This window comes from Notamacropus eugenii, chromosome 1 (assembly GCF_028372415.1).
Source record: "Notamacropus eugenii isolate mMacEug1 chromosome 1, mMacEug1.pri_v2, whole genome shotgun sequence".
Taxonomy (NCBI): domain Eukaryota; kingdom Metazoa; phylum Chordata; class Mammalia; order Diprotodontia; family Macropodidae; genus Notamacropus; species Notamacropus eugenii.
In genome coordinates, this window is record NC_092872.1 from 520,750,475 (window position 1) to 520,763,560 (window position 13,086).

Below are 13,086 nucleotides of genomic sequence, written 5' to 3' on the forward strand. Positions count from 1 at the left end.
TACTGAGCTAATGGAGGGGACAGCTAGCACATGTTAAAATATATGTTGATTAGAAGTCAATGCACCAGAAAGTTTGATCATTTGAGAAACCAGTGAGGTAGAGCACTGGTCTTTGAGTCAGGGGACCAGGGTTCATATCCTGGCCCAGGCATTAGCTGTGTGAATATGAAAAGTCATCTGAAGTCTTCTTGACTCCAGATGGTAATGATAATGATAATAATAATATTTAAATAAACCTATAGAAATATGAGTTATTGCCATAAGTTAGCCCAACCTTAACAGATGAGGAAACTGAGTCAGAGGGAGGTTCACAATGCTCCATTTTGAAGGAACCTCAGAGGTCATCTTGTCCAACTAAGATTTGGGGAAGGTGCAATCTGCCCAAGATGACACAGGTCATAGGTACCAGAAGTGGTGTTTGAACCTGGGTCCTTTGAATGCACAGCCAGTGTTCTTTCTGTGGTATCACTCTGGGAGGTAACTTGTGCAGCATCACATCGCTAGTAAATGACAGAGATGAAGACTGAACTCGGGTCTAATGACTGCCAGTTTTGGGCTGTTTGTCCTGTGCCATGCTGAGTGTCAGGAAGCAGAAAATTAGACTGATGAGCTGGGGGCTGTCATTAGCACAGGGGATGTCAGCCTCAGCCCCCAATCCAAAAGCCAACCTAGACATGATGGCTCCCATAAGAAAGGGAAAAACCCCAGGCAAGCCTAACCCAACCTTAGCTTGCCCAGCCCCATGATGTCTACCAGAGGGTAAGAAGATTAAAGATTAACCCCTACCCCTCCCTAGTCTCTTGCCTCCACCCCTCAGGAAAGGCTAGGCCCAGAGCTCTGTAAATCCTCTCAGAGAAATGTTTGAAATCTAGGAGGACAGATAGAGGGATTGGGGCAGAGGCAGAGGGGGAAGAGAGGCAGGGTGGGAGGCCAAAGTGGCCCAATAGGAAGTGGGCCTGTTTCTGGTCAGGCGGCCTAACGAGAGGGAACTGGCCACTCTGGACAGGCAGGAGAGAATGCGTCTCTCCAAAGCCCTTGTCGACATGGAGATGGCCGATTACAGTGCTGCCTTGGACCCAGCCTACACTACTCTGGAATTTGAGAATGTGCAGGTGTTGACCATGGGCACTGGTAAGTCTGCCTGGAGGGGCTCTTAGGGGAGCAGGGGCAGGTGGTGTGCCCAAATGTGGACAACCACATACAGATGTATAAAGAAAGATGTGTTATCTTGTACAAATACAAAGAGGTGTATATACTGAGGTTCTCCATGACTCTGCCAAGGCCTGGAACTATATGTACAGGTGTGTGTGTGTGTGTGTGTATGTGTGTGTGTGTGTGTGTGTGTGTGTGTGTGTGTGTGTGTGTGTGTGTGTGTGTGTGTACGTACGTGTGCCCATGCAGAGGTGTATGTGCAGAGGTCAGCTGGACTGGGTTGTTTCCCCTCGCTAGTCCTCATTTTCCTCAAATGTAAAATGACGAAGTTGAATCAGATCATCTCTAAGGTTTTTCTTCCAGCTCTAATAGTCCGTGATCTACATGGAGATATATATATACAGGTGCCTGGTTAGAAACCTTTATGGGACATGGAGTATACTGGCAATCTTGATTGCGTCTTCACTTTACTGAGTCCACTAGGCCAGGGCTTTGCCTTGCCTGGCTTCCTTCTAGTCCTTGCTAAAATCCTTTTGCCGAAAGTCTTTCCCAATCCTTCTTAATTCTGGTACTTTCCCTCTATTGATTGTTTTCAAATTATCCTGCAATATTTTGATCTATGTAGTTGTTTGCATGCTATCTCCCCCATTAGATTGAAATGAGAGACTGTCTTTTGCCTTTTTTTGTATCCTTGGTGCTTTGCATGGTGCTTGGCACATAGTAGGTGCTTAATAAATACTTATTGGCTGATTGATTGATTTAGTTGGTATCAGGGGCCTCTTGTCTCTGAGAGTGGATTGAGACACCAGGTCTATAGCTCCTACATTCCCCAGTTTGGAGGAAGGTGGAGCAATAAGGAAAGAAACCCAGGGACTTAGGGGGACAGGAAAGTGTATTCTAAGAGAAGGCAGATGGGGGAAGGGGGAGCCAGTATATCACGAGGTGCCCCAGGTTAACCATTGGAGAGAAACTAGGAGAAAGATTTTTTGGCAAAGTGGTTTCAAGATATAAGAAGTCACTTGGGCATTGTGTGTATATAGAGATCTGTATATGTGTCTCATATTTGCATATGCACGAGTTCTATTTTTAAATTCATTTGTATGTATGCTTATGACATTGCTGCTATGTATAAGTCAGGCTACAAATCTGTCTGTGTTGGCATATGAATCCAGATCTCTGGGTGCCTATGTTGCTGTTCCACATATATGCTCACATATATGTACAGGCATACACATACAGACTTTGGACTATGTGGAAGAATTGTTGGCTTTGGAATCACAGAATCTAGTTTGAAATCTTGGCCCTGCCAATTACTATCTGTGTGACCTTGGGGGAGTCACTTTTCTCTTTGGCCTCAGTTTCTTTATCTGTAAAATGAATAGGGTCAGACTAGATGACCACCAACCTCCCATCCAACACTAGATAGAAAAGCCCAGATGCTTTTAAACTTGCATAGACATATAAACTGAGCCCTCCAAGAAGTGTTTGCTGATCCTGGGATCAGAGATAATCAAATATTCCTTCTAGCCCCACACTGGCCCAAGGAAAATAAAGCCTGAAGCTGAAGCTGGAAGGTGATGGGACCATGAAGCAAAAAGTTCCAAGGCCACAGTAGCTTAATGATCTCCTTTACAGTGATCTCTAAGAAAACTTGGTAACTGTGCAGTCCAAAGCTGGAGACAAGTATGGAGACAGGGAAGCAGCTTAGATTCAGGCAAAGAGCCCAGGACTGGTCCCAAATCTGCTACTAACTGGCTGTGTAACTATGGGCAAGTCCCTTTCCTTTTACTGGGCTGTTGTTTTCTCCTCTGTGAAATGGGGATAAAGAATGGCACCCCCATTATTCCCCCTCTCCCAAGGGAGATATTGGTGATCCTATGATCAGCAAAACAGAGAAAGAGAAACCTGTTGGAATGACTAAGAGCACAAACTGGCCCTGCACAACCATTCCATCTCCTAATGAGAACACACCGCTGGCTGTGGCCCAAGGTCTGGTCGTTGCCCGGGTCTGTGAGGAAGGTACTTTACAAATTGTTGAGCATGGTAAGAAAGTGTTCTACTACTATTACTAAGGATGCCCAGGCTTTGGGGTGAGCTGTTAACCTTGAGTGTCCAAGCCTCAATCATTCAAGGTTAGTCACTTAATCTTTTTGTGTGGACCCCTTTTGCAGTCTGGTGAAGCTTATGTACTCCTTCTTGGAATGTTTTTCTTTTTAAAATTTATAATGGAAGGAAATGTCAAATTTCAGTTAGGGGTTAGTGAAAATAAAGATGATTTTTCCCCCCATCCAAGTTCTTATGGACCCTCTGGAGATCTGGGGCCTTTCCTGCAGGTTCTTAGGTCCACAAGAAGCCCTTTCCTGGGGATTCCTAGGAAGCCTTTGCTTCCTTCCTCTAGGAATGGGTAGGGATGCTGCTAACCGAGGCCAGACTCTGGCTGACTGGGTTCTACAGGCTTTACAGTATATAAAGCACATTCCTCCCAGAAGCTTGGGAATGCAAGTAATTATCATCTCCTTTGTATAGTTTAAGAAACAGCCTCAGTGACTAGCTTTAGGTCATTCCACAGGAAGAAGACTCAGACCCAGGTCTTTTGACCCCCAAGTCCAATGTCTTATTCATTGCCTTGATGCTTCCCCCAGAGCAGTAATGACAAGCTTCTCCTATGCCTCCACTTCCGGTGGCTTCTGTATGTTTCCTACAAGGACAGTCGAGAGGCAGCTAACAAGCTAGGGTCAGGGTCAAGAGGCTGGGCTCCCCAGCAGCCTAGGTCATAGGAGTTCAGATTGTTATAGTATCTTCCTCAAGAACCAAAGGGGCAGGTTCCAACCATGGCCCTTCTGTGCAGGGCCCATCCCCCACCCCAAGTGCAGCTGGATATGAAACTTAGGAAATGCAAACAGCTCCCTTTTTGCCTAAACTAGGGAAGCAAGAGTATTCTGGTGTGGTCCGAAGAGCCCGTAACTGGATTTGAAGAACTCCAGGTTCTACATGTCACATTATGTGACCTTTGGCAGGTGACTTTTGTCTGGGATCAGTTTCCTTATTTGTAAAATAAAGGGGAAAAATTTAGTTGTGTGTCCTAAGGGCCCTTTCAGTACTAACATTTTGTATTCCATATGCTAAAGATTTAGAGCCGGAAAGGGTCTTAGAAGTCAACAGGTTCAACTCCTTGGGACCATAAATAATAATAATAACTAACATTTATCATGTTCTAAGCGCTTTACAATTATGATCTCACTTGATCCTCACAACAACCCTGGGAGGTAGCTTCTGTTATTATCTCCATTTCACAGATGGAGAAACTGAAGCAAACAGAGGTTAAGTGACTTGCCTAAGGGTCATACAGCTAGTAAGTTGTATGGCTGGATTTGAACTCAGGTCCATCTGACTAAATCCAATGCTTGATCCTCTGTACTATCTAGCTGCTCTAAACCTGGAAAGGACCTTAGAGGCTATCTAGTCCAAACCCCTAATTTTACAGATGAAAAAACTGAGATCTAGAGAGTTAAAGTGATCTATTCAGGATTCCACAGATAGTAAGAAGCAGAGCTGGAATTTGAACTCAGGTCCTTTGGTTTTAGACCTAGCACACCTTCCATTACGCCACACTGCTCTTCTAGCTCAGATGATCTAGGGTTCTAGTATTCTAGAATGTTTTGCCTGCCCTGTGTGTGGAAGAGGAAAGAGCTGAAAAAGAAGTGACAATGTTGTTTTCCTAATGGGCAAATTGATCTGTTACTGCTTCTCTCTCCTCCTTTCTCCCTCTCCTTTCTCCAGATTCTCCTACATCCAATTCACTCTAGTACCTTCCAGAGTTCAGAGCTGGGGAAAAGATTACCCCAACCTCACTAGAATCCATTCAGGGCCTCTGCTCTGAGATCTAGTGGGAAGAAGTCCAACACCACCACCACCACCCCTTACCCCCCTACCCCTCAAGCCCCAAGGAATTAGAGAAAAGTTGGTTCTCAGCTCTTCAACCTCAGCCTCCAGGCATACCTGGCCATTCTGCCCTCAGAACACACAAAAAAACCTTTTTGAATCTACCCAGGTCTCTTCAGTATCTCAGTAGCTAAGGTTGGGGGGAGGGTCTGCACTCCCTGTGGATGGAGACTGTTTGATGAGAGGAAGAGGGCAAGTAAAGGAGAAAGGACACACAGCTTAACAATTACCGTGTCTCGGGCAATAATTCACAGAACTCTTGGGGCAGGTAGACAGGGAGGGCAGCTGTCAGGCCGCTAGGTCTTATCCCATGGGGAGGCAAAACATCAACCCAACCAACCCGAAATGAGAAGATTCCCAATCTGTTTGCGGTGTGCTGCCTGGCGTTGGTCTGAGAGCTGTAGTCATCATCATCATAATTATATATATATGTGTATATATATGTATATATACACATATATATATAATATACATAATAATACTCCTTTAGAATACTAGAGCTAGCGGATCTATAGAATTTATCTCATTAAAATCTGCCCTTAGGCTGAGAGAGGAAATTGAATGGGCTAAAGGAACATGTCTGGTTGGTTACAGACCTAAGATTGGAATCCTATATCCCTAGGGATCCTTCCACTACATCATGCTATCTCACATAAATACCCCTTTATCTATGAGTTGGACCTATTTCCTTCTCTAAAGTGTATTTCCCATCAGGACAGGAATTACACAGAGCTGTCCAGGAGGCCCGGTAAGTTAACTCTGTTGGAGGGAAAGGGAGATGAGTAAAGCCAGGCAAGGGAGTCTGGTAGAAAGCAAATTTGTACTTGAAGTCAAGAGACCCGAGCTCTAAATCAAGGCCTGGCTATTCAATAGTTGTTTGACTGTGGGCAAGTCACTTAATCTTTATGAGTCTCAGTTTTATCATCTGTAAAATGGGGTTTATAACGTTTACACAACCTCCTTCACAGGGTGGTTGTGAGGGGAAACACTTCATAAATCTCTAAGCACTACATAAATGAGACATCATCATCATCATTATTATTTTAAGCTCCCTCCCTGGGGACAGGGTAACAATCTCTAGTCCTTAGAGTAATGGAGCTCTAATTCAAAAAGAACCTACTCCAAGCAGGAATCTAGAGCAAGGACCTACAAAGAAATTCTCTCCTTATTCATCCTCATATCCCAGGCACTAGCCTGGGCTAAAAGTCTGCAAACATTTTTGTTAACATAATAGAACCTCTAAATTGACTTATTTAAATTAAAGTTGAATTGCTCCATTTCTTCGCTGTATTTGGGAACTAATGCATTGCTATAGGGAGAATGTGTCATTTTTTAACAGAAAAGAATTTGTTTGAGAAATAACATCCTTACACAAACATCATTCATGGAAAATGTAAATTTACCAAGATAACAAAAGCCTAAGTCTCCTTGCACATTAGCTCCACAGAATCCTGGGGAACTTCCATCACTCTCTTTACTATCCCCCTCCCTCTGCCCTGAGGCCTTTTTGGTAAACTTTGGGGGCTTCTGCAGGATTCTAACAAGCATAGAACTCCAGAAAAGGTTGAACAAATCCTCCCTTTGATCATCTCCACCTAAATTTGTACCCTATCCCCAAGGTAGATCTAGAGCTTTATCTAGTCCCTTAGCCTCCTGATCTCCACTTGGTGGGGGTGCAGTGCTGGACCAGGTTGTCATTCAGACCACCTACATGTTTATGGTCTCCTCCATGGAATCACTTTGAGACCGAATCTTCTTGGAGATGGAGAACATCCTGGGTCTTTGGGAAGTTAATATGGAGTACCCTGTTCTCCATATCAGTATCAGCCTACCTGGCCCAGGAATCCATTTGGTCTGCATACACCTTTTCACACACAGTTGCATTTAGGTGGGGGTTCAAAACTCCTAGTCATTTGTTTACTTCTCCTTTCTCTGGCGGTAGAGCTAGAGGCTACTATTGGGTCAGTGATCCCCTAGTCAGTAACCCCAACCCAGTGGGACCTGGGAGAACCAGTTTGTCAAATTTTTAAGATTTTACTTTACTTTTTCATAATCCCTTGAGTCTACAGTTGTTTCTGAGAACTAGAGGCTACCGTGCAGAGGGAGACCTTGGAGCAAGTATAGGAAGAGGGAGGGTTTTAGGAAGGGTCAGTCTTAGAGTAGGCAAAACTAGGTTCTTTCTGCTTAACTGCTACTGGGTTTTCTTCCCTGCTGAACTGCTTCCTTTTTGTGCCACAGAATCATCCCTTGAGTGTCCCAAATAGTAGGGTGCAGTGGAAAGAACTTGGATGGGGAATCAAAGGTTCTGGATTCTAGTCTCAACTTTTGTTCATTTGTGACTTCACTGGACAAGTGATTTCTTTTCTCTGGTCCTTAACGTCCTCCCGTGTAAAATAAAGGGGTTGAACTGGATATTCTCAAAGGTCTTTCTAGCTCCAAGTTCTACCCAGTCCCTAGACACTCTCTAGTTTGTGGCTTCTGATTCTAAAGTTCCTTTTTCTCCCTCTTCCCTACCAGCATGTTGTGAACCTTACCTGGCCAAAGAGATGAAGGCTTCCTTGTATATTCCCCTGGGGTGGGGGGGAGTGGAGGGGATGGTCTAGAATAGATAGAAGAGATTTCTGAACTTGGTAACAGATCTCAGGATGAGCCCCAGCTCTGATACTTGCTATTTCCTGATCTGTAAAATGGAGACAATAACATGTTCCTCACCTCCCAGAAGGAGTTATTGCATTGTAAGTCATAAAAGCTTAAGAAATGTGTGGTGCCATGACTGGATCCTTCGCCAGAGTTGCTGTCCCCCTGGAATTGCCCTTGGGCCCCCAGACTTGATCTAAACTTTTGGTAACTGGGTAGACAGATCTTTACTCATCTCATGATGAAACTAGCCAGAATATGGTCTCCCAAGGGGAAAATAACTAGTAATAACAGCTCATATTTTTATAACCTTTAAAGTTTACAATGTATTTCCCTATTGACACCATGTACTAGTGTATTATTGTCTTGATTTTACAGATGAGGAAACTGAGACCTAGAGAGGACAAGAGACTTGCCCAAGGTCACAGATAGTATTGGAAACAGGACTCAAAATCTAAATCCATCCTTCCTTCCACTAAAATCATCACTTCTACCCCACCCCAGCCTCACTCATCTGCCTCTGTTCTCTCTGCCCCCTGCACAGATGCATCTCCATCTGAAGGTGTCAATCTCAATGCCCCCAACAGCCTGGGCGTCAGTCCCATGTGCGCCATCTGCGGGGACCGTGCCACAGGCAAGCATTATGGAGCCTCCAGCTGCGATGGCTGCAAGGGCTTTTTCCGCAGGAGTGTGAGGAAGAACCACATGTATTCATGCAGGTGAGCATGCCTGGGAATCTACCCATACCCCTGGATAGAGTGCTGGAGTAGCAATCCTGTCCCTCATGCTTATTACCCATGTAGCCATGGGTAAGTGGGCCTCTGTTTCCTTATCTATAAAATGGGAGTAATAATAGCACCTATCTCAGAGGGTTGGTGTAAGCCAGAATGGATTCAAGATCTCTGACCCTAAACAAATCACTTAACCTCTCTAGGTAACTCTCTAAGGCTATGATTTACAGAAAAGGTGACAACCTGCACTGGTGGAGGGAGTTTTCCACATCTGGAAATTTTCTGTGCCAGTGAAATCATAAGCCCAGTCCATAATGATGACAATTCAGGATCAGGTTATCAGCACCAGAAATTACAGAGGGATTAGCCATAAGGAGCTCAGACTTATTGATAAGTACAAGGAAATGGTAGAAACTGCAAACACATCACAACAGGCTATGAAAATTTAACACCAGCTGAGTACCTAGCAAAACATGACCTGTTGACCAGAATTATCTGTACCAGAAACTTATTACCTTTGATGAACTGAGACATGATAAGTCCCTCTACTACAAGTACAGACCCCAAAATATCCTGGAAAGCTCAAGCAGCAAACTGCAATGGAACTAGACCATTATCACAAGCCAAATTGTTACACTCAATCATCTAGACATCACAGTGATCCATAAAGAATTTAAAGAACAATGTTTTCTATAGATTTCACCATATCAAATACGCATCTTCTCCAAACTTCCAAAGTACAGTCATTAACAGTGGAACTCACAGCTACATGGGAACAGGATGAGGAGCATATCATCGCTGTTGTCCCAGATGCTATAGGAGGTATACCTACAAGAGATGCTTACAGCAGGCATTCTTTTCACCTATTCAACAGTCTGCAGAACATTAAGCCTAAAAGCTTATAATAGTGACTTGTTCCAGGATGCTTTTCTAGCTGAACTCCATCAAACAAGATGAAAAGAACATTGTTTCCACAATCAGCAGCAGATGACCACATCTCCTATTTTACTAAGAAGATTGAGGCCTTCTGCTTTATCTCTTAACATTCTAACATTCTTTCCCTTCTGGTCCCAAAGGATATTACTAATAAAAATGACTGACATTTACATGGCATTTTCCATAATGTTTATTATTTGAAACTCACAGTCTTCATCCACTTTCCTGGCTTCAGTTACAGCCTCTTAAGTTCTCAAATCTAGGTCTCTACCTCAGAGCTCCAGTCTTCCATTTAAACTTCCTGCTGGATAACTCTACCTGGACATCCTACTGACACCTCAAATTGAATATGCCCAAAACAAGTCTCTCCTCCCAGCCTCAAAATGCTCTTTCCTCTAATATCCCTATTTTCTATTTATTGTAAGGCTACTATCCTCTATTTGCCCAGGCTCAAAATCACAGTTATCTTTAACTCATTCTCATTTCTTCAACCCCCATGTCCAATGAGCTGCCAAATACTGACCATTCTGCCTCCATAATGTCTCCCACATTCATGTCTTTCTCTTGACTAACAGTTACCAGCCTAATTCAATCTCTCACTACCATTTCTCTGGATTGTTGTCTCAACTATTCTCCCTGCCTCCAATCTACCTTTCTCTTGATCCTTCACACAATGCCTAGGCAACTTTCCCAACACACTACTCTGATCATCTCATTCCTCTAGTCAAAGATCTTCAGAGGTTCCCATCACCTTCCAAATAAAATGCGAACTGCTTAACTTGATATTCAGTGTCCCTAACACATGATCCAACACATCCCTACACTTACTTTGTATTCCAGGCAAACTGGACTACTATCTGCCCCCATCCCAACCTCTTCTTATGCCACCCTCTTGCTTTATGCCATTCTAACAGAATGTGTAAGTTCCTTAAGGGTAGGAATTATTTCATTTGTGTCTTGTACCCCCAGCATCTAGCAGAGTACCTCATACAAATGGGAGCTTAAAAATGTTTGTTGAGTCAAATTGGATTTGTTCATTGCATCCTCCAGGCCAGAATGGACTTCTCTTGCAGTGCCACCTGCTGAAAGAAAGGTTCAAGGCCCAGCTTAGGATCCACCTTGTCCATGAAGCTTTTTTGGACTTCCTCCAGCTGAAATTTTGTCCTAGAGCTTTGCCTATAACTTATTTCACTGGTGGCCTACTGCTTTGTATACTGGTTATTTGCATATATGACTTTCCCTATGTTAGTGAAAAGCTCAGAATCAAGGAATGTCTGGAAAGGTTTAGACCAACCTGACCTCCCCTTCCCCATCCCTGACCAGTGGTCATCTAGATTTCTTCCCAAGGCAGTCTATTATTCTTATTGTTAGGAGGTGTCTAAGCAGAAATCTACCTTTTTACAAGTCCACCCACTAAATTGATTCTAGTTCTGCCCTCTAGGACTGAGCAAGGCAGATATAATCCTGCTTTCTCATGACAATCTTTAGAATACTCCCCATTATGTACTGAAGAAAGTATGAACTTCTTATCCTGGCATTCGAGTCTTTCTCACACTACTATCCTTTTCTGGTCCAATGTTCCAGTCTCTGTTCTCCTGTTTCATGGCCCTTTGAAATCAGAAGCTTTATCTTGCTTTTATCTGTTTCCCCCGTGCTGACCCTAATGTTGTGGACATGCTAGGTACTTCTTATCTATTGGAATTGAATTTCCATTTTCTCTCACCCCTCCTATTTCTCCCCCACTCCCAATTCCCCCCAGGTTTAGCCGCCAGTGTGTGGTCGACAAGGACAAGAGGAATCAGTGTCGTTACTGCAGGCTGAAGAAGTGTTTCCGGGCAGGGATGAAGAAGGAAGGTGAGCTCAGGCCGTCCCAACCTCCACCCTTGGGGGCAGAGCCATGATTTTATGGCTTGGCCAGTGGTTAAGGAAAAGGAGATGGTTAAGGAAAAGGGCAAGCTAATGGTGGAGAAGAGGGTGGGGCCATGTTCTTGAAATAGAATTGAAGAGATAGCTGACTTCTCCTCCCCTCCCAGCCACAAAGACTCACCCAGCCAAGGGTGTGGAGAGAAGGACTAGGTCGATGAGTTTCCTCTCCACCACAGGACTTGGGAAAAGGGTGGTACCATTTCATACAATTTGCATTTTCTCTCAGTCCTACCTGCTCCCCCACCCCCAACCACCACCTCCAGCTCCATGTATGCTCTCTAGGGAAGGTAAAATGGAAAGATTCCCAGCCTGGAGGTCAGAAGAACCGGATTTAATCCTTATTTTGCCCCCTCACTCATTGTGTGACCTTGGGTGAATCACTTTCCTCTTCTGTTATAAAAAATGAAGGGGCTAGATAAGATTTGAAGTTCTTAACCTTGTTTTGTTATGTGTCTTGGAAGCCTTTTGCAGTCTGCTAAAACCTTTGGACCCCTTCTCAGAATAATGTTTTTAAATGCCTATGGTAAAATACCTAGGATTACAAAAAAACCCAATTGTACTGAAATACAGTTATACAATTTTTTTAAAAAAAACAAGCTCTTGGATCTCAGGTTAAGAACCACTAGACTGGACAGTCTTAAAAGTGCTTTCTATTTCTGACATTCTGTGATATAATCTCTGACTATGACATTTGTTCACAGAGTCCAACGTAAGCTTGTTTCTCCACTTTGGGCCTCAGTTTGCTCAACTCTTAATTAGGTCCCTTACAGTTCTGAATCCTATGTTCTATCATCCCCCACACCACACACAGAGAAGTGAAGCCAGGAAGCTGCCTATAGTAGCCTCTCTATACATTTTTATTAAATTAATTAATTTTAGGATTATAGACTTAGTATTGGAAAGGAGGCCATCTAGTCCAAACCCCTTCTTTTAGAGATGAGGAAAATGAGGTCTGGAGAAATGAAGCAGCTTGCTCAAGTCCATGCAGGCAGGAAAGAGGCAGAGATGGATTTAAACCCAGGTCCTCTGATGCCATATCTAGCAGTCTTTCCACTGTCCCATGCTACCTCAACTTTATCTTTACAGCCAAATATCCTTCAATGTACTTCCAAACCTCCCATTCCCATTCATCCTGCAGCTCTGTGATTGACTCTGTACCCTATCCTATGTACACATGCATGTGCACACACACATACACACATACCTCAAAGCACTTATATGCAACCAGGGCTGGCTTTTCACCAAGCCATGAAAGCTTTTCTTTGGAGCCTGTCCTCCTACCCTCTTGGCCCTTACTTGCTCTCCCTCTCTGACACCTTGATCTTCTTTGAGCATTGGCTCTGTGTCCTATTCCAGTAGGACATTATTCTTAGCTCTTGGCCCTAAATGGTTCCCGTGGATATTTGCATTTTAACAAAAACAGCTTTTCTTCATGGTGGTGTTTCAGGCGCTGAACAAGCAGACGGATTTTTTTTGTCTGGTGACTCAGCAGCCAGCCACCCACTCTGCCTATGTATAAGGCCAGACTTAAATAGAAACACTCATATACATTTATACCATGTACATTCACGCATATTGGCACTGAATAGTCTTTAGAAGTCTTTTAACTGATTGACCTTCATCATTTAACAGGTAAGGACACTGAGGCACAGAAAGGGGAAGGGGCTTCTCTAAATCACAGAGTAAGACTGTCTAGTCTGGAGCTAGGACTAGAACCCAGAGTCCTGGTTCCCAACTCAAGGAATCCCTTACCATTACACTG

General features: G+C 43.8%; 1 protein-coding gene across 5 annotated transcripts in view; it reads left to right on the forward strand.

Annotated features, from left to right (window-relative positions):
- HNF4A (hepatocyte nuclear factor 4 alpha) overlaps window positions 1-13,086 on the forward strand; it is a 72,419-nt gene that overhangs the window by 38,012 nt on the left and 21,321 nt on the right. For 2 of the 5 annotated variants that reach the window (XM_072633670.1, XM_072633671.1), the window contains exons 2-3: window positions 8,276-8,450; window positions 11,158-11,252. In XM_072633670.1, the coding sequence (XP_072489771.1) occupies window positions 8,276-8,450; window positions 11,158-11,252 (270 nt within the window). Of the gene's footprint in view, window positions 1-851; window positions 1,132-8,275; window positions 8,451-11,157; window positions 11,253-13,086 lie in introns of those variants that run through there. The other 3 variants (XM_072633672.1, XM_072633669.1, XM_072633668.1) reach the window with 3 other exon arrangements.